This window comes from Epinephelus moara, chromosome 18 (assembly GCF_006386435.1).
Source record: "Epinephelus moara isolate mb chromosome 18, YSFRI_EMoa_1.0, whole genome shotgun sequence".
NCBI lineage: Eukaryota > Metazoa > Chordata > Actinopteri > Perciformes > Serranidae > Epinephelus > Epinephelus moara.
Window position 1 is genome coordinate 34,903,709 of NC_065523.1, and position 20,514 is coordinate 34,924,222.

At 42.0% G+C, this 20,514-nt stretch overlaps 2 protein-coding genes across 3 annotated transcripts in view; one reads left to right on the forward strand and one right to left on the reverse strand.

Annotated features, from left to right (window-relative positions):
• The window catches only part of desi1a (desumoylating isopeptidase 1a), a 357,862-nt gene that overhangs the window by 267,606 nt on the left and 69,742 nt on the right, over positions 1 to 20,514 (reverse strand). The window lies entirely within an intron of this gene.
• Positions 1 to 20,514, forward strand: part of LOC126406175 (uncharacterized) — a 246,424-nt gene that overhangs the window by 220,718 nt on the left and 5,192 nt on the right. The window contains exon 5 of the mRNA XM_050070351.1: positions 7,484 to 7,600. Coding sequence (XP_049926308.1) covers positions 7,484 to 7,600 — 117 coding nt within the window. The remainder of the gene's footprint in view (positions 1 to 7,483; positions 7,601 to 20,514) is intronic.

Genomic DNA, 20,514 nt, shown 5'->3' on the forward strand with positions numbered 1-20,514 from the left:
TATGCTGTACATAATCACAGAAACTGTCAGTGTGTCATTCTGTCAGTCAGTCATTCTGTCTGTCCCACGTTTTTCTACTCACTGACGTGGTCAATCTATGTGAAACTGCACACAGGCATTGAGGATTGGCATAGGTAGAAGGTGACAAAGCTACCAATGGGTATGGACTACTCTATTTAACTGAATGTAAAGGTGTGTGTACTGATGACGCCCACTCCTGTGGCGAAAGGCATCCTCTTCACACGGACCAGAAGAGCAGCATGATCACAATGAACTAAAACTTTCCCCCTGATGGTCTAAATGAGTAGCTGAAGTAGGGGGCGTGACCAAGCATTTGTACCTGACTATGTGGGAACGGCAGGTTGGTGTATTTGCGTTTTAGCAGGCAACTGCTGTCTCAGCTTCACGGCACTGGCACTGAATAGAGGTAGTACCAGACCGTTACAAGCCCATTGGGCTTCGTTCCCTCTTTGCACCATTGATGTTAATGTGTGCTAAATAAAAATAAAAAGTAAATACGACCTTACAGGCTTACTTTCACCTCTTCATATTAATCAGTGAGCTTTAGAGGTGCTGGTGGGCAGATTTTCTTACCTTTGTTCAGAGCCAGGCTTCCTGTTTCCGTCTGCTTCCAGTCTGTAAGCTAAACTAAGCTAACCAGCTGCTGGCAGTAGCTTCTTCATATTTGTACAGACATAAAGGTGGCATCTAACTCTTGGCAAGAAAGCAAATGAGGTCATTTCTCTTCTTTTGAATAAAATAAATCCTTCATCCATGCTTTGCTTTACGGTATAGCACATTGCTGGTTGCATGCAGTGATCGAGGACACGTATGATTTTGTAGCTTCTGCTCTAATAAATTAATTTGCACATTGGCCAGTCCCCTAAACAGCTGGTGCTGTACTTTAGGAAGCCTTTGTTACATAATGATATAGAAAATGTGCCGTCCCCTGGTGCAGTTGGAAGACAGTTTTCCAACATGTGTCACAAAGTAAAGTTCTCCTTCATGGCCTCCTCTGACCTGCCCTGCCCTCTCAGTCCTTGTTGTTTTTCTCCCCCTCTCCTTCTCTCATACACTTACATGAAATGATGTGACATATACGCCACTTGGCTGTTCATCCAGTGTGCCCTGCAGTTCCATAAGTGCACTCATCTTAGCCCGCGCGGCTAGCAGGACTCCAACTCCCTCCCTGCTACTTTTATGCACAATGCATTAAACAACAGGAGTCTCCTCTCTTTCTCCCTCCTTGCTCCCTACGCCACTCCCTCCTCCTTGCATCTATTTTCCTCTCTTCTTCTTCCCATGCATCCCTCTCTCCCTCTCTGTGTGTGTGACAGTAGTCATGTCAGAGTAAGGCTGGCTGAAGCCCTTGCAGCAGTCTGCCTCTTTGATGTTGAGCCCTGCTGAATTAGGCCATCACCCAGTGGTGCTCTGCTGCCTGCCTGCACACACTAGTCACATACACACAGTACACTTCCCAGCACACACATACAAACAAAAGCAAACGCATGCCGGTCGGAGAGCATGCACATGCAAATTAAAGTATATATGCCGCTACTCACACAGAAGGAGTGGACATATGAGCCTCAGTACCTTCAATAATACACACTAAAACACATCCAAACATCTCCTGTTCTCACTCTCATCACATTCACACACTGTAAGTCCTCATTTCCTTCTCCGCTTCTCTTTAATAAACATAAATTTGAATTCTTATGAGTGCTTCTCCTCTGAGGCCTCCATACTACAGTACATCAAAGAACGCGCACACACTCATGAACGCACACACCCGTGCGGGGAAAATGTAGGACATTCAGAGAGAATTTATTCAAGAATACAGAATACAGGGAAGAATTTATTCCCTTTCAATCTGCCCTCGCTCACTCTCTTACAATGGATCGTAGCAAAGTGACTAAGGCAGGAAGCCTCCTGAATTACACATAAAAACAGGCTGATGACCTGACATCTCATCAAATGAACATGATGTCTTAGAATGGAAATATATATACTCTGTTCACAGAGAAGAGTTCGGTTATTATTTGATTCAGCAGTAACTTTTGTATCCCATGTTCACTTCCCAAATCAGATGCAGCCCCGACTGAGTGAGTGAGTTATCATGTTGAATGAACATGTTGTAACCAAAACTGTCTGTGAACACTGAAGCTGCAGTTATTTCCAGCCCAATACTTTACTGTTTACTGTTTTCAGTGAAAAAGCTCTAAAAGAACACACAGTCTCCTGCCTGCTGCTGCCAGCACCAAATAGCAGATAGACAAAGTTAGGAGCTAGCTGGTGGAAACACATTACAAGCCACACTGTTTTCATTTGTCTTTGTGAAATGGAGCCACACTTTGGACCATTTTGTCCTAAATGCCACAACTCCTTCTTTTCTTTTTTTTTTAAAGTTTCCAGCAGTGTAGGTGCAGGAGTTTGACGTCACTGTTTTGCAATGCTCAACTGTCAGAAAAATGTGCATCACTCAAACTAATCGATGAGCTCAGAGGCTTATGATTCCGATGAATTGGATCTCATCTGGAAGTGGTTCTCGAGTCCCTTCCTTACATACACTTATCACCTGAAGAGCTGATGGAGACCAAAACCAGAGCTAAAAGGAGAGAAAACATTGGGCTTACATCCTCACGGCTTCAAATGAAGGCATGGACCACAAGTGATTTACAGACGTGTCAACTTTGGAATAAAACCCACACTTTATTTCTAAGTAGAGTCAATTTCCAAAGCACCACTTTTATTTTGAATCACTGTTTCCTGCTGCGCAAGAGTGAGTGAGTAGCTCCTTTTACACTGCCAGATTTTCGGCAAATGTTGGGCCGTTTTGCCGGCAAGCTGCGGGTGTTTAGACACACAGAGCTGGATTGGCAAGTTGATCCGAGGTGCCCAATTTTCCGCCTCGTAGGGTAGACATATTGGTGGAACCTTTTTGGTATAAACAGAACAAGGCGCCCTTCTGCCACGGGAGGGGCTGTTGAAGACTTGTGGGAGGAGCTGTTGATGACGCCACACATGCAAGCCACTGGTGGTGGATAAACAGGAAACAGCTGATAGCAGGAATGAGCAGCTAGTAGCAAGAGGGAAACACAAACCTGACAGACACTGTAAAGATGAGCAACTGGGGAGACAAGGAATTGCGCGCCCTCCTTGCCCTCGCAAACGAAGAGGCCATTAACCGTCAGATGACGGGGACGGTGTAGTATGGGCCAGCCGCAGCTTCCCTCGGAGTACGTCACTGTTTACGTCACACGCTGAGCTACACGTTTTGTTACTTGCTGCACTCCCCGATTTTGTTTTTATACTGCCAATGCTGAAAAAAGACTGACTGGGCTTTCCTGCAAATTTGCACAACTCCTATTTAAAAAGGGCTAGTGAGGGAGTGACTAACTGACAGCTTCCTAACAGAGACCAAAAACTAACTCAGCAACATGGCCAAACGCAAGTATGATGCTGAACGTATTGACCTGTGTGGAACTTGAACTAATGACAAAGGAGAAATCTAGACCAGTTGGGAATCACCGTTTTAGGGTTTAACATTCATCAACCCGGTCTCATCCTAAAGTCGTTGAAAACCGGTGCTTTGGCAGTGACTTCCGGCATCGGACACAGAGCTAAAAGGCCGTCCTTTCACGTCAGCATGATACGTGGGTGGTCTGTGTTTTTGTTTAATTGCACCTGCCGGCAGTAGGGTGGAAAGGACAACAATGAAAGTGACAGCAATGTCAGTCCGAGGAGGGCAGCTACTAGCCCAACTATACATACATATATGTGTATATATATATAAATGTTGAGTTGACTGCTAATTCTTGCTGCACCCAAGTGGCCAAAAATCATTGACTGCAGCTTTAGTTGAAGTGCCAATTTTTTGTTTCTTAAGCTAAACCATGACATAAACCCTAAAGAGATTATATTTCCCTAATTTTAATTAGGAGTACTGTAGGAGTGTCACTGATTAATTAGAAACACTCCTACAGTGAGACTTATGTAAAACAGCAGCTCTATGTGTGATATTTGTTTTGTGTTTGAAAGAAAAAAAAATTGTGTCAGAGAAATATCTCTTTTTCAGACTTTATGGGCTCACCAACTTTTTCCAGAACTCTTATACCCTGCTGTATCATTAATGGAGAAATGGCCTCATATAACTTTTTTTAAAGGAGTTATTCACTCTGGATAGAAACGGAGGAATTGGGAAACTGTTTGAGACATTCAGCAGTTTCCATTGTTACATAACTAACAAATAACCAACACCATTTCCCATATTCCTTATCCCACCCCATACCTTATTAACACGAGTATTGTCTCTGTCTCTGTCTCTGTCTCTCTGTCTCTGGTGGCCAGGAACAGCCCTGTGGTCAAACTGGAGACTGGCCAGGGATCTTTCCATCAATTAGTTGTTTGTTTTTTCCCTCCCTTTCTCTCTCTACGCCACTCTTTCTCTACCTTTCTGTTCTTTACTCCATATCTTTCTCTCTGTCTCATTGTTTCCACTGTTGTTGGCTTGCAAGACAAATGCTTGAGAAAATGGGGTCCGAATGTAGGACACTTAAAAAGCAAAACTATTCTTTTAAACGTTGTCATTAAGTAATCGCTCAAAAAGAAACCTAAAAACCTACTTTCTTAACTTGTGTAGTGTTTGTGTTTCTTTGCTTGAGGTTAATGCACCCTAATTTTTTTATTTCTGACGTGTTGGTAATAATAATGATAAATAATAAACCTTATTTATTCAGCACCTTTCATACAAAGTGCTTTACAATAAGGGCAGTGTGTGCTTCACATGAAAAAATACGTAATGGACATAAAACAGACAAGGCAATTCAATATAAAAAGACATTTAAAAACACTTTAATCCAGGGAGTTAGATTCCCCGGGTTACTAAGCAGCATTTCTCTTTTTGTTGAGTCCGACAAGCAGGATTTCAGTTGTGTCTTCATTTCACTTTAAGAAATAGTAGATGAATGGTTGATGAATGCGTGAGGAGAGCAGGTGGCACCAGCGGTCCACATAAGACAATAACATCCCACATTTTACACACACGCAGCTCTGCATACACAAAAATTACAACACACAGTTGTGCCTCCCTGCACTCCATGCCGCACACAGCGTGTCATCACTGCATATCAATTACACGGGGAAGTGAAGATCTATTTCTAATTCAATCAGTCAGAGCTGGTGTCACATCCCTCGCTCTGCGGCTCTCTTCGCCTCGCTCTTCCCCGTCACTTCATTCTCACTGATGCATCTCAGTCATCGCAGGGCTGGTGGACACGGGTGTCAGGTTTGTGTGTGTGTGTGTGCATGTACTTCTAACCCAGTGGGAAACAGTTAAGGGAACCTAATGTTCCAGTGTTGGATGCTCATATTAAAGGTGGCCAAAGTTTCAAAGAATGAAATAAAGGTATGTAAAAGTATTGCCTGTGAGCAAAAACCTCAAGCTACTCACCGTTCTGAAAGCTCATCTGCTTCAGGCATGCTTCTCCAAGTGCTAACATAGCCAACATTGCTACATGTAGCTACATGCTAACATCAGGGAAACACGTACTCTTGGTTGCCAATGTTGTAAATTTTTTCCTGGATTCATATCATATTCCTGTGCTGTTGTATTGGGAACTTTTATAAGTGGTTTTTAATGGGAGAGAGTGCAGATACAGTCATTCCTCGACTGCAAGTACACTGCTGCATGTAGCTACATGCTAACATCAGGGATGTTGGTTGCTGATGTTGTTAATTTCTCCTGATTTCTGATCATATTCCTGTTGGAACATGTATGGTTGGGTTTAGAAGCTTTAATTTGTGATTTTTCACATTAGAAAGTGCCACTATTTTCTGTTATAGCCATTCCCCAGCTGCAAGTACACTGCTACATGTAGCTACATGCTAATGTCAGGGAAACATTTAATCTTGGTTGCCAATGTTGTAAATTTCTTCCTAGTTTCAGATCATATTCCTGCTGAAATGTGCAGTTGTATTGAGAAACTTTTATCTGTGATTTTTAATGGGAGAGAGTGCAGCTATAAACAGTCATTCCTCTACTGCAAGTACACTGCTACATGTAGCTACATGCTAGAATCAGGGATTTTGGTTGCTGATGTTGTTAATTTCTCCTGACTTCTGATCATATTCCTGTTAAAACATGTCTGGTTGGGTTTAGTGATTTTTTTTACAGTAGAAAGTCCCACTTTTCTCTTTTACAGTCATTCCCCAGCTGCAAGTACACTGCTACATGTAGCTACATGCTAACATCAGGGAAACATGTAATCTTGGTTGCCAATGTTGTAAATTTCTTCCCAGTTTCAGATCATATTCTTGTTGAATTGGCAGTTGTATTGAGAAACTTTTATCTGTGATTTTTAATGGGAGAGAGTGCCGCTATAAACAGTCATTCCTCGACTGCAAGTACACTGCTACATGTAGCTACATGCTAGCATCAGGGAAACGTGATCTTGGTTGCTGATGTTGTTAATTTCTCTTGATTTCAGATCATATTCCTGCTGAAATCTGCAGTTGTTTTAAAAAACTTTAAAAGTACATTACTACCTGTAGCTACATGCTAATGGGATATCAGATTGTCCAAGTTCAGAATAAACTTGTCGCACCTGAAGCAAGACAATTTGTAGGGCAAGTTTGGTAGAGTCCTGTGGTTCAATCTAGCATAGGGATTTATGGACGAGAGATACATGTGTTTGTTATTCTTTTGTGCCAGAGAGGAACACTCAACTTTTTTACTGTATACAGAATACAGTGGTGAGTGTCATATAGGATCTCCAGTAATGAATGCTGAACTGAATCTAGGGGTTTGACAGTAGAAGCTGCATCACTATAATCTAGGACTGATAGATAGACTGCCTCAACTATACTTTTCCTACAATTCAAAGGGGGAACTGGATCTATTTCTTGACAAAACTCTAAGTTTCAAACTGTCACAATCTCTTATAAAAACAGCAAACTGTGTTCATGCGTCTGTTTGTCAGAATGTACGGAGGAATATGCACAGTGTGTTTACACTACAGGTTTGTGAATGTGCTTGTTATTTTGCCTGCCAGCTGTCCTCATGTGTATTCTAACGGCCTATATTAGGTAACGTTTGCATCTGTCCTGGGTAACCTGCACATCTAAAAGCTTCATGAATATATTTATTTTAAGCAGAAACATTATGTAATGAGGGCTGATAGAAATGCGCAAATGTTTATCCAGCCTCAGCTAATCATTACATCCCACAAAGAGCTTATTTAGCATCTGACGTCACATTCGGGATACTGTGTGCAAACATTATGTTTAATCATCAGAATCAGTCCCAAAGGGCTGTGATGTGCCTGGGTTACAGGAGACTTATAATTATGTGATAATGTTACCCCCTCCTGATGAGAAACGATACTGATTTGCATTTTCTTTGCCACTTTGACACTTCAGAAATGTATTTTTATGTACAATATTTAAATGGAAACTTTCTCTCTCTCTCTGTCTCTCTGTCCTTCAGATCATAACCATCTGAACAACGCAGCCTTGTCTCCCCTGGGTCCAGCCATGGCCTTGTCTCACCCTCACAACAACCTGGGAATCGGTTTCAACAAGTACACCTCGCTTAAGGCCGTGGGTGAGTGGGATCACACACACACACTGCTGAGATGGAGAAACATGACCTTACAACCACCCGTATGCACGTTTGAGTACTTACTAATGGATTAAACTGGTGAAGTGAACATAACAAGATGGCTACAGAGCACAGGCTTAATGTACAGAGGTCAGTGAGGTCAGATACTGTGCTGCATAAACTCAGTCAGGATGATGAAACATACTAAGTGTCCCCCCAACACACACTGAGCAGGAAAGTGGTTAAGGAAGAGCAAGCACCAATTAGGATAATGATTTTTTTATGAGTCATGACTCAACCATGTTGAGTCATGACTCATGTTTGAGTGCTGTGGCTGATTTAACATTTCTTCATATGATATCAGATCATGGCAGCCATGATGTAAATATTATGACTGTTCAGCCTCTCACATGACAAACTCATGTCATGTGTGAATATGTGACAGGGACCAGACAGGAATTATGAAGACGAAGATGAAGCATGAAATATAAAAACACATAACATACATAACATAGTGCTGCAACACAAAATTCACCACTACAAGGACAAACTAATTGGAGTTAGATGCATGAATATAGTGAGAGGAAGAAGCTGTTAGCAAAGTTCTCCTCTGTGAAATGATAAGCACAGGTACAAGACTGGAATCTTAATAGCATAACTTTGGTATTTGTATATCTCCACACTGGCATCCGCTGTCACCAGCATTATGTTTTCAGGTTGTGCGTCTCATTCTCCTGAACATAAAAAGTCCTTCAGGATGATCTGATTAAAAATTGGTTGTCAACAGTAAAAGGTCAAGGTCACTGTGACCTCACAAAACATGTTTTTGGCCAAAGCTCAAGAATTCATGTGCTAATTCCGAGCACAAATTTCACACAAATATCGAATAGAAAATCATGAAGAGATAAAACCGGGACTTTTTTTTATCCAAAAGGTCAACTTCACCGTGACATCATAATGTTCTGCAAAAACACTTTCCGTGCCAATATTAAACGTCATAACTCAGGAACCGAATGGGAGACATGAGGTCAGATACTGGTGGTGATACTAACCTTGGGCGTCCACCTTGAAATTGTTGTCAGACACTTAGAACAATAATCTATGCTTGTGACAAAAACAAGCATTGATATTGTGCTTTCAGACCTAGAGTCGTCTCCTTTGGTCCGAATCAGGGACTAATTTTGTCACAAAGCTGTATAATTGCCTAGAGTTGGTTTGTGTTCTCACGGCAGCATTTACAAGAGGACCAGATCAAATGCCTTGTGTGAGAAAGCTGCTCTTGATTGGTCAGAATTTCCATGTGGGAAAAATCCAGGAAGTAAAGCAAACGTTGAAGAAGAGTACACTTGCAAGATAAATGTGACACTTTCTAATGTCACAATGGAGGGACAACTACGCAGGTTGATTTTAGCGCTGCTCATCGTGGACTATATTGCTGTCATTGTTCATTTTAGTCAAACCATACAGTTTGAAAACGAGGCGCGGCTCCAACTAGAAAACAATGTTTTGATGCATTGGATGTGCTGAATGTGCATATTAAGGCAGTACAGGAGGAGGTGCACATTAATAATCCTCCAGGACTGTAACATGCTCATGTTTAACCCAAACAATGTGTCATGTGACTGCAGTTGCTTCACATCCAGGTCGGAACACCTTCTCACCACAAACCAACCGCACCAGAGTCATTTGTAACCAGACTGAGACCACCTCTTCAAGAAGGTCTCGGTCCGGTTGTTTTGGTGCGTACCTGAGTGTGATTGCTGTGTTCACACCTGCCCAAACGAACCGCACTGAGGGGGCAAATGAACTTGAGTTTGATTGAACGGTACCAGACAGGGCAGGTGTGAAAGCCCCGTTAGTGGACGTACATTGACAGTGCCTGTTTCAGCTGCAGCTCTCCCTCAATACTGAACCAGTTTCAAAAACTGTTGCTCCCATTAGTCACTTAGACACAAAAACACGGGAAATATGGTCCAAGTTGAAAAATACCAAAGTTAGCCTTAAGTGGGGCTCATCATGAAGCACGAAATCAATGTAAACTCTAATTGTGTCCTCTGCAGCTTAATATCACACACTTCACTGAAAAGCTATCTCTGTTGAACAGGAGATTTGCAGCATATTGTAGATTTAAAACAGCAGCTGTGCCTTTTTGCACTAAAATGAATGGTCTATATAAACCAACAGACATAACTAAATATACTGTGTGTGTATTTATGTAAACTGTTGCATGCTGTGCGCTTTTAACTGAGTAAATAATGTGTTTTATAATGTTATGAAACTGGGGAAGTCCTGTATCGAGCAAAATAGACATTAGGATCGTTGTTGCCTCACAACCATAAAAAAAAAAAACCCTGTTTGTTATGTGCGGGTTAGTCATCTGCCTGAAGCTCAGCCACTATAATGCTGACAGTTATTGACAACTTGCCGTTCTGTTAATAGTAACTGTGAATCAGCTGTGGAAAAAAAAGGTACGATGATGGCATAAATTCACTGCTGATGATGACATAACTCACACAGGACTGGGATGTCAGCTGGTAGAAAGGATAAAACACACAACATTAGTTAGGTGCTGGTGTGTGGTGAGTGACAGCAGTCTGGATGGCAGCAGTTTGAAGTGACTGGTTCAGGCCTCAAGTTTGCCCTCTGGCTTGTCCCTGAGAAACACACTGAGGAAATACACACATAACCATACACATCGTAAACATGTCCGAAGCACCGCACCACACACACACACACACACACACACACACACACTATGCTTTTTCCTTCTGCACAGGCACACATAAGGGGAACAAACATGTACAGAGACACACACATGTACCATCTATCATCTGATCACTGCAGACAGACAGGGACACGGTGACGATGATGAGGCGCGACAGTTTGACACATGTACATGTACTGTTCATTGACACAATATTAAGTTTAAGTTTATTTACTTTATTAATATGCAAATATATAGAGACAGGACTGCCCATCATAGCTGAAGAGCATTCAACACTAAAACTAAAGAGCATGAGGCAAAGTTTTTAAGGACAAAGACATACTCTGTTGACTGTTTGCTTTAGTGTCTGTAAAGCTTTTCCACGTGGCAAATAACACAGTTTACAGTCAAAGCAGTGGTGAATTCACTAATCGTTTCTGAAAGAATGGGTCTTTGATTTCAGAAAGTGGTAGACCATCAGTGGATGAGGTAGTCAGGAAAAGGGCCTCTTCTTCTAACATGTAAGAGCATAGTTAGACATAAGTATCAATTGTTTTAATTCCTCTACGCCGGCGGTAGCTGTTGCCTGACACATTATGTTTTCAGGTTGTCTGTCCGTCCGTTTGTTCCGTTCTTCTGAATTCGACGTCTCCAGAGGGCCTTGAGGGAATTCCTTAAAATTTAGCACATTGACTTGGCAAATTTGACTTGGACTCAATAACAAACGTATTAGATTTTGGTGGTCAAAGGTCACGGTCACTGTGACCTTGCATCTACCTCATTCTCATGAATAGGATATCTCAAGAATACCTGAAGGGAATGTCCTCAAATTTAGGACAAATGTCCACTTTGACTCTATTATGAATTGATTTAATTTTGGTGGTCAAAGGTCACGGTCACTGTGACCTTGCATCCACCTCATTCTCATGAATGGGATATCTCAAGAATACCTGAAGGGAATGTCCTCAAATTTAGCACAAATGTCCACTTGGACTCTATTATGAATGATTTAATTTTGGTGGTCAAAGGTCACGGTCACTGTGACCTTGCTTCTGTCTTATTCTCAAAAATGCCTTTCATGGGTTTCCTCAAATTTGGCACAAACATCCACTTGGGCTCAGGGATGAACTGATTAGATTTTCGAAGTTTCAAAGATGTTCAAAGGTCAAGGTCACCATGACCTTGCAACCATCTCAGTCTCATGAACGGGATATCTCCAGAACATCTTGAGGGAATGTCTTCAAATGTGGCACAAACATCAAACATCAAACATCAAACATTGAACTTTGAAGGGAAGGGAAGGGAAGGGAAGGGAAGGGAAGGGAAGGGAAGGGAAGGGAAGGGAAGGGAAGGGAAGTGTTTCTGTGGTGATCTGGAGAATTCAAGGATGAGGCCGATCATGGAGTTCTTTCTTAATGCACGTTTCATTACGAGCTCGGATCAACATGGCTACATGCAGAAGCTATGTGATGATTGTGAACAGAGAGAGACACAGCTTATATAGGATGATGCTCTGACACATTTAACTTGACCTTGGGCCAACTAAAATTAGTCTAACTTGTCCATTCATCAGTAAGCCTAGCACTTCTGACGCCATGACGTCTGTCATAACGGAACATGATCCCCAGGGGTATTGACCAAGTATCCATTGGTCAGTGGAGATGTAAAAATGCATACTGAAGGGAAGGGAAGGGAAGGGAAGGGAAGGGAAGGGAAGGGAAGGGAAGGGAAGGGAAGGGAAGGGATCGGACCACAACACAACACAACACAACCAAATAGAATGGAATGGATTTGCAGTTAAGAGTAACATTAAGAAGGGAAAGGCCAACAAATTGAGTTTAAAGTGACTGTACAGAGGAAGACTGGGAAAGAGAAAATCTCATCTCATTATTCTGCTCAGTGAGTGAGAAACAGAGGCCGACTGCAGCAGCAGCACCCCCCTAACTACTCAGCACTGAGAAGGCAGATATATTTCACTGAGGACGACCTCAAAATAACAAATCCCTCACACGTTCGGGTGAAGTGCTCCTTTCACCCCTCTCTCCCTACGTCAGGGTATTCAGTTCTGTCTAATGACACACCAACAATGAAGTGCTCCTCTTTGTGCCCCTCTGCTTGGTATCTTCTCTTTTTGTCTCCCTCTAACACACACACACACACACACACACACACACACACACACACACACTTCTCTGTATTTACCCTTTTGTTCTAGTACAGTTCTGATGTGGCACTGTGGGTCTACATGCTCTTAATGATGCACCTTACATCTAACACCCATCCAGCATTTCCACACATTGATCAAAATGCATTCACACACACACACACACACACACACACACACACACACACACACACACACACACACACACACTCTGTTAACTTCTCTTCTTTTTTAATCTCTCTGTAGTTCCGTTTCTCACTGTTACATTTATGCACACACCCATGTACATATGCAACATAGTAGTTGACACACTGATAGATTCCAGATAATGACAATGTCAGGAAAACAAACCAAAAGTAGAGTTACCGTTTTGCGGTTTTATGCCTCCGCGAACCTGTCAAGTTGCAGTTACACCTTACATCCACCTACCCCCAGCAGCACAGAAGAGCTATACAGTCAGCACAGTTTAAATGTGAGCACACAAGATTAGTGTCACCAATTCAGTATCTGACCAAATGTCGCCCCTTCTGTTCCTGAAATATGACGTTCAGTCATGGCCAGAAAAGTGTTTTTTGCAGAACATTATGATGTCAACGTGAAGTTAACCTTTGACCTTTTGGATATAGAATGTCATTACTTCATAACTGTCTCATACTGGACGAAATTTTGTCATGGTTAGTACATGAATTCCTGAATTACATCCAAAAACATGTTTCGTGAGGTCACAGTGACCTTGACCTTTGACCACCAAATTCTAATTAGTTTATCCTTGTATCCATGTATATGTTTGTACCAAATTTAAAAAAAAAAATCCTTAAAGGTGTTCTTGAGATACCACATTCACAAAAATATGAAGGGTGAGGTCACAGTGACCTTGACCTTTGACCACCAAATTCTAATTAGTTTATCCTTGTATCCATGTATATGTTTGTGCCAAATTTAAAAAAAAAATCCTTAAAGGTGTTCTTGAGATACCACATTCAGAAGAATATGAAGGGTTAGGTCACAGTGACCTTGACCTTTGACCTCAAAATTCTAATCAGTTCATCCTTGACTCAAAGTGAATGTTTGTGCGGAAATTTAAGAATATCCCTCAAGGTGTTCTTGAGTTATCGTGTTCACAAGAAAAAGACAGATGAAGGTCATGGTGACCTTGACCTTTGACCACCAAAATCTAATCAGTTCATCCTTGAGTCTAAGGTGTTCTTGAGATATTGCATTTACGAGAATGAGACACATGCAGTCACAACAAATTAGGCCTTTTTCCGATTAAGCCATGTTTGTTACGCCGATATCATTCTGCTTTTAAAAGCATTGTTTGGACATGTGTACAGGGCATTTGGGATATGCGTCTCAGCTGGGGTTTTTACTGCAGTTTGCAACACATGGCCTTTTGCCTGTTTACAGTCCGTGCTGTGCGTAGCCATGGATTCAACTAGCCAACAATTTGCAAGGCTGGTGTGAAAATGTATACCCAAAAGTAAACCCCACATTTCTGATCAGAAAAAGAAGCAAACCTACTTTTAAACATTATGAAAGACTTGGATATGAACAGGTTTTTGGATATGCACAAATATCGTAGCATCAACCTTTTCAAGAGGGTGGTTAAAGGAATGTAAGAGGGAGGCTGTGCACGCATGGTCAAACAAGAATCTCTGACGAAATCCTGTTTTGATGCAAAGAAGCAAAATGACAAGCAACTCTGGCCGTTCCACTTTCCACATTTTGACGTGTTAAACAACATGTTAGGGCACGTTAATCGGTATATGCACGGCTGCATGTAAAGAGCTTAGTAGGAATTTGTCTTTTTTGGAATAAGGGCAAAAAACTGGAACATTTTGTGCATGTAAACATACTCATTACGGTGCAAGTAAGAGTCATCACACCAGTTCATATAATTGTCCAAGACTGGACCGTGGCTGACCTTATGGTCCTGCAGGTAGCTCCTGCTGACACTCACTGAATCATCAGCATACTTGATTATAAACCTTTTCACACAGGCTTATCAGCTCTCTCGCTGGGCGATAAACAAGGCACCAGGTCCAGAGATCCTGGCTGTGTGGACAAAGTCATGGCTAGGACACACAACAGTTTGGTTGGGATAGCTGACCATTTGCCAGCTGAAACAGCAGGGATCTGGACTTAGCTGCTTTGAGATCTTTATAAACACATTTGGACTTAATGCAGCTGTTAATGGCACCCGTTTGTTTCCTAAAATCTCTTGTGGAAAGCAAGACAAGAGGTGAAGCATGAGAAAAAGAAGCAGTAAGCATAAAAGGATGGGAGAAATGTTAGAAAAGAAGAAATGCACAACAGGTCAAAGGGGTCTGGACTTTCTGACAGCAAACCTGCGGCAGGTGTAGCAGCAGGACTCTGGCTCAAGCAGCTCTGATGTATCTGTCTTAATTAAAGGAGGACAGGTGGACTGGCTGAAAATGTTGGATAAAGATGCAAAAGGTTACAGAGTGAGAAAGTGGGAGGACAGGTACAGAATGAACAAACTGAACGAAGCCAGAGGAGGAAGAGATGAACTTACTTGGTAGAATTTAGATGATCTGGCTTGGCCTTGAGGAAGCAGTTTTACATATTTGTGTATGCGTGATCCATATAGAGCTCCATTCAGGTGCGTGTCAGGTCTCCAGGAAAGAGAAAAGACAACATAAGCCGGAAGGTGGAGGGATGTTCTCAGAGAGGGTGTGAAAAATTGTTTGCCAGGATGCTCGGTCGTCTTGTTCTGGGCCAAGATCCCCTGGAGTCTTTAATTAAAGTGTAATAATCAAACAGCCTGAGCACTATTTCGAGATGCTGTAGAAAAATGAACAGTACATTTTCTAAATGGGTTTTTCAACATCTTAACAAATACAATCATTTGAGTGTCATTTGTTTCTTTTGATTTAGAATGGCCTCAGAAACAAGCACATCTATCTACAGACCCACTGAGCATGTTTACACCTGGTATTAACATGGTGATCTGGACACAAGTGAACAGCCGAGACACATCGCTTGTGTTTATCGTGACTCCAGCTGACTGCTTGTGTTTGACTTTTGTTACTGCCTACATCACTCACCCTGGAGGGTAAAAGGGCCCCTTTGACACTGTTATAACATCCACACTCTTGCTAGCTGCTTATTGGCATGCTAACTAGCATACTCGGGTGCCATGCTGTTGTTCCAGTGGCCCATAATTCCAAAGCCTCAGTAGTCCGAAAACTGTTATTGGACCTATTTATTAGGGGTGTAAATCACCAGCTTCATCACGATACGATATTATATTGATTTGTTTGGATGACGATACGATGTTTGCCGATATCACAAAGTCTGTCACGATACGATTTTGATTCGATTCGATTCAGGAGCCTGCGATCAATATGACGCGATATCATATGCCCATCTAACACAATCATTTACATCAACTCATAAAAACATCTAGAATATGATTTGACCATTTTATTTCTGAGCTCTGTTTGTTGTTTGAGCGGAGGCACACTTGCCCAGAAATGGTGACACAGATGTGCTATGTGAATTTCAAAATAAATGTGTATCTTTAAGATGACGATATGGATCAATGTTTTCATTTTGCATCGATATAATCGGATCGTTAATCAATGAATCGATGTATCGATGTGGATCGATGTATCGTTACACCCCTACTATTTATATATCAGCCCTTCATCCCCAACCAAACACCCATTGTTCCAAAGGGCCGTTTTCCCAAAAATGTGCTTTACAGTCTCCCATACAGAAGCACACAGCTAATTATTATGCAGAAAGAATGATGTCATCGGACCTTCCTACTATGGCAAAGGCACGCTATTCTGCCTCTGACTGGCTTACCCTGGTAGTCCAACACATTCTCATCCCAAGTCACATTTAGTCGCTTTGTGAGCCATGTTTCACATCAGCTGTTGATGTTCTGAGATGCCGCATCCAACGCCCAGACATCAATAAATGTAGATGGTCAGGTTTAGGCGACAAAAACACAAACAAACATCATGGATTTGCTGTACATGTATACGGGACACAAACAGCAGGCTCCCAGGTGAAAGTCCTGGGTCTGTTGCATCCATCCACCACCCCTACCCCTACCCCTTCCTTATCCGCTGTGAGGGTCCAAAGGAGAAATAAAATTGATTGATTGATTGATCGTTTTGCATGATAATAAGTAAAATGCTTCTGTTTGTGGCAATGCAATTGGAGAAACGGCTCTTTGGAACAATAGGCATTTGTTTTGTCAGCCACATGGGCTTTCAGTGCAGTGGGACATTTTTTGGATTATTGGGGCTTTAAACTTATGGGTTGTTGGAACAATGGGCAGTAACCCAATTTGGTTTTGTCAGCAAAGCTGGAGATAACGCTGTCAGCAGAATCCAACACATCTCCATTCAGAGGGCAAAACGGTGGTCAGTCACGCAACACTTTCTCCAACTCATCGTAAAAAGGACAAGTTATAGATCATTGTGTGTGTTGTCACTAGAACAACCACCACGTCCTGCAGCGAAGACATAGTCCTTGTCAGAGATGCATCAGGACGCATCAGCATTGCCACAACAAAAGATATGCAGTCTCGTGCGTCCCAGACCACCTCTGCAAGTGGTTTGAGTGATCAGATCACAAAGTGTCTTGGTGGTTGTTCACACTTATATTTAGCTCTGTCCACTTGTGATCCGGTCACCCCAAGATGCTTGTTGTTAGCAGGTGTAAACAGAGCCACTGAGGGGGAAAACTTTGTGACGCAGTACAAGATTAGATATTACATATTTTTGCAGTGCGGTTGCTGCATTTTTGAGACTGCGCTTCAGGTCACATAACGGGTGAAAAAAGTTTTTGTATTTTTTTATGATCTCAAATTCCCCAGAAAGATGGCTTTGAAGATAGAGAAACTCCACTGGTTCAAAGTTCTTTTTTTTATGTTTTACACTTCAGGATAGGGTTCCTTTACGAGCTATGATCAGTGGAGTACCTGTGGAGACCAATGAGGACATTTTCTTCAGTAGTATTTTTATGAGGTGGAATGGTGATCTCAAAGTTTAGTACTGAATCTATCAGTCTGAATTACACAAGAATGTGCATAAAGTGGTGCAAAGGATATATATGTATATTTGAGATAATGATTCAGCCATAAGAGCATGGCATCTGGGGTTTAAATATTTCACTCAGGGTAAGACATCACATAGCTGAAATGAAGTGCACACTTAGGTTAAGGTTAAGGATGCAGATCAGGACATGTACTGTATTTAATTTGGTCAGCATGTCACAAAGGGAGAAAAATCACTTTGATTATTAGTGAAATTATTGTAAAATTATAAAAGGGGTTGCAAACTGCACCTAAAAATTCTAAAATTAACATACAGGAAATATGAGATGTAGAAAATTTACACAATAAAATCTAGCAGAGAGCTACAGACAAAAACCATTAGGCCACAATCACACAAAAAGTGTTTTAGTAGTAGTTTTTGCCAGAGTGCTCTGAACTCAAGTTGAAAAAACTTCAACTCAGAGCAGAAAAGTGCCCCATATCAGCTCCACTTTTTTTGCCATTGTCCAATCGGATGATTTGAGAGGCGGGCCTTTTGTGGTGGTCATGACAACCCTTGGTAAACAGTGGAGGAGAAGCAGCAGGTGCTCAATCGCTCGGCAGGACCACTTGACTCCACTGTAGTTAGTATTCATTTTTGTTATGCTAGATCCGGCATTAGACAGCAGGTTGTCAAAATCAGATGATTTGAGAGGCGGGCCTTCTGTGGTTGTCACGACAACAAGTTTACAGTTGGTAAACAATGGAGGAGAAACTGGTGGTAGTGGTTGCTGGATACCCAGAGCTATACGACCTGATGACAGACAGCAGGTTGTCAAACTGCCCCTGAGTCATCCTAAAATATGTCTGTAAACGTCCATGATGGAGGAGAAGCTCCTGGACCAACTGGTGGTACTCCCCATGATCCAGCCTCTTTTTTAGGGTCTCATGTACCCACACAGATCTCTGTTTATCTGCTGACAGCCTCTCACCCTCAACCAGAGCTACAGACAGTACCCTCTGCCTCAACATAAAATAAATAAATGGTAGATTGATTACATGGGAAGGTTAGGGTAGGGAGGTGATCAGGTGGTTGCCTGGCAACAATAAAAAGGCACAGCAAGGCCCTGATCACACAGTTGGAAGTTGCCAAATACAAAGTGGACCACACTGCCCTTTTTTTGTAATTAAATGCCATTAGTAAAAAAATAAATAAATAAATAAAAAGAGGCTGTCAGCAGATAAACAGAGATCTGTGTGGGTACATGAGACCCTAAAAAAGAGGCTGGATCATGGGGAGTACCACCAGTTGGTCCAGGAGCTTCTCCTCCATCATGGACGTTTACAGGCAGATTTTAGGATGACTCAGGGGCAGTTTGACAACCTGCTGTCTATCACCAGGCCGTATAGCTCTGGGTATCCAGCAACCACTACCACCAGTTTCTCCTCCATTGTAACTGTGAACTTGTTGTCACGACGCAAAAGCAGCGAGCAAAAAGCTTCATCCTCATAAAAAACATTTTCAATTTCTGTGTAATTGGGGCCTTAGGATGTAAATGTTATTTACAGCTTATGCCACTGTGATGTGCCAATATGCAGGTTCTCTCAAAATTACTGCTCAAACATAAATAAATTACACTGAAGACAGTGCATTGTCAAATCCTTTGCAGGGCCCAGCTTCAGCAGTTCCAGTGCAGTGGCCCAGATTGAGCCCACAGGCCTCGCTTTAGGCTGCTGCTGCTGGATGGAGAGCAGAAGCTGATGTTGTTGAGGAGAACAGAATAAATGAAATACAGATGGAAAGATTGGAAAACAAGAGAGAGGGAGAGAGAGCAGATGGAGGGTCTGTGAAACGGAGAGGAAGGCACATAATACTGTCACAGAGGACCCTGCTGTCAGGTGCTCCTGCTGGCAACATGTGTGGAAACACTCAAATGGACAGCAACAGCAGTTGTTGTGGGAAGAAAGGGTGTGTTTAATTCATTGTTTCTGTGCCGTCCCAGATTCTCTCGCCCTGTCCTGAGATTTGAACCAAATTCTGCTGCTGTAGCTTCAGCTGCTGTATGATGCACCCAAAAGATACACACAGTGTTACAGAAACTGAAAAACAATAAAACGGCTCCAAGAACTCAAGGCTCCAACAGCACTCTGCATATTAAACATGCATTTGTAGCAGTACGTAAGATGAGTGTCTTCACGTCACTGTACGAACAGGCAGCCGGTAAAAGCTGCCAAAACCATGTGATGCACTTTACTTCACAGACGCATACACTCCAAGCAGCTTATTCCCGTCACAATGAGCGGAGAATGTATGTAAATGTGTTCTTTGTTGCACAGTGCTGACACACATGCAGCTGCACAGGCATGTTCGTAAATATAGGAACCCGCAGACACAAATACACACTAATCCTCGACATGCTCATCCCCGTCTTGCAAAATTCAAATGAAAGCAAAACTCTTTTGTTAATTCTGCTCATTCTTAGTCATCAAAATTGTGATATTTTATTGCTTTACAAAAAAATGCCCTCTAAATGTCTTATTTGAAAAATTAAAGTGATTCATGTAATCGTTCTTTGTCTCTCATATCCCTCTGTGTGCTGAGCAAACTGTCTGAAGGTTGCACTACTTTTAAGTCTCAGTTTAAAGCAGGAGTGTCAAACTCATTTTAGTTTATGGGCAACATACAGCCACATTTGATCACCTCCAAGTGTTTCCCTTTCTTTTAGGCTGCTTTCAGATCTAGAGTGGTCTCCTTTGGTCTGAATCAGGGACTCATGTTGTTCCAAAGCTGTATAACTGCCTAGAGTTGGTTCGTGTTCTCACAGCAGCATTTACAAGAGGACCAGATCAAATGCNGCATGTTTTCTGCTGGACAGATAAACTACTAAAATAAATGCTACTATTTGTCAGCACGTAGTATAATAGCGTTACGTGTCGGACTCGACAAGTAGGGAGTGAGGAGGAGAGTTCATAACGTTACATCATCTCCAGGTAGAGCAATTACTGTAAAACACTTGTGAAAATTTTAGTCTTAT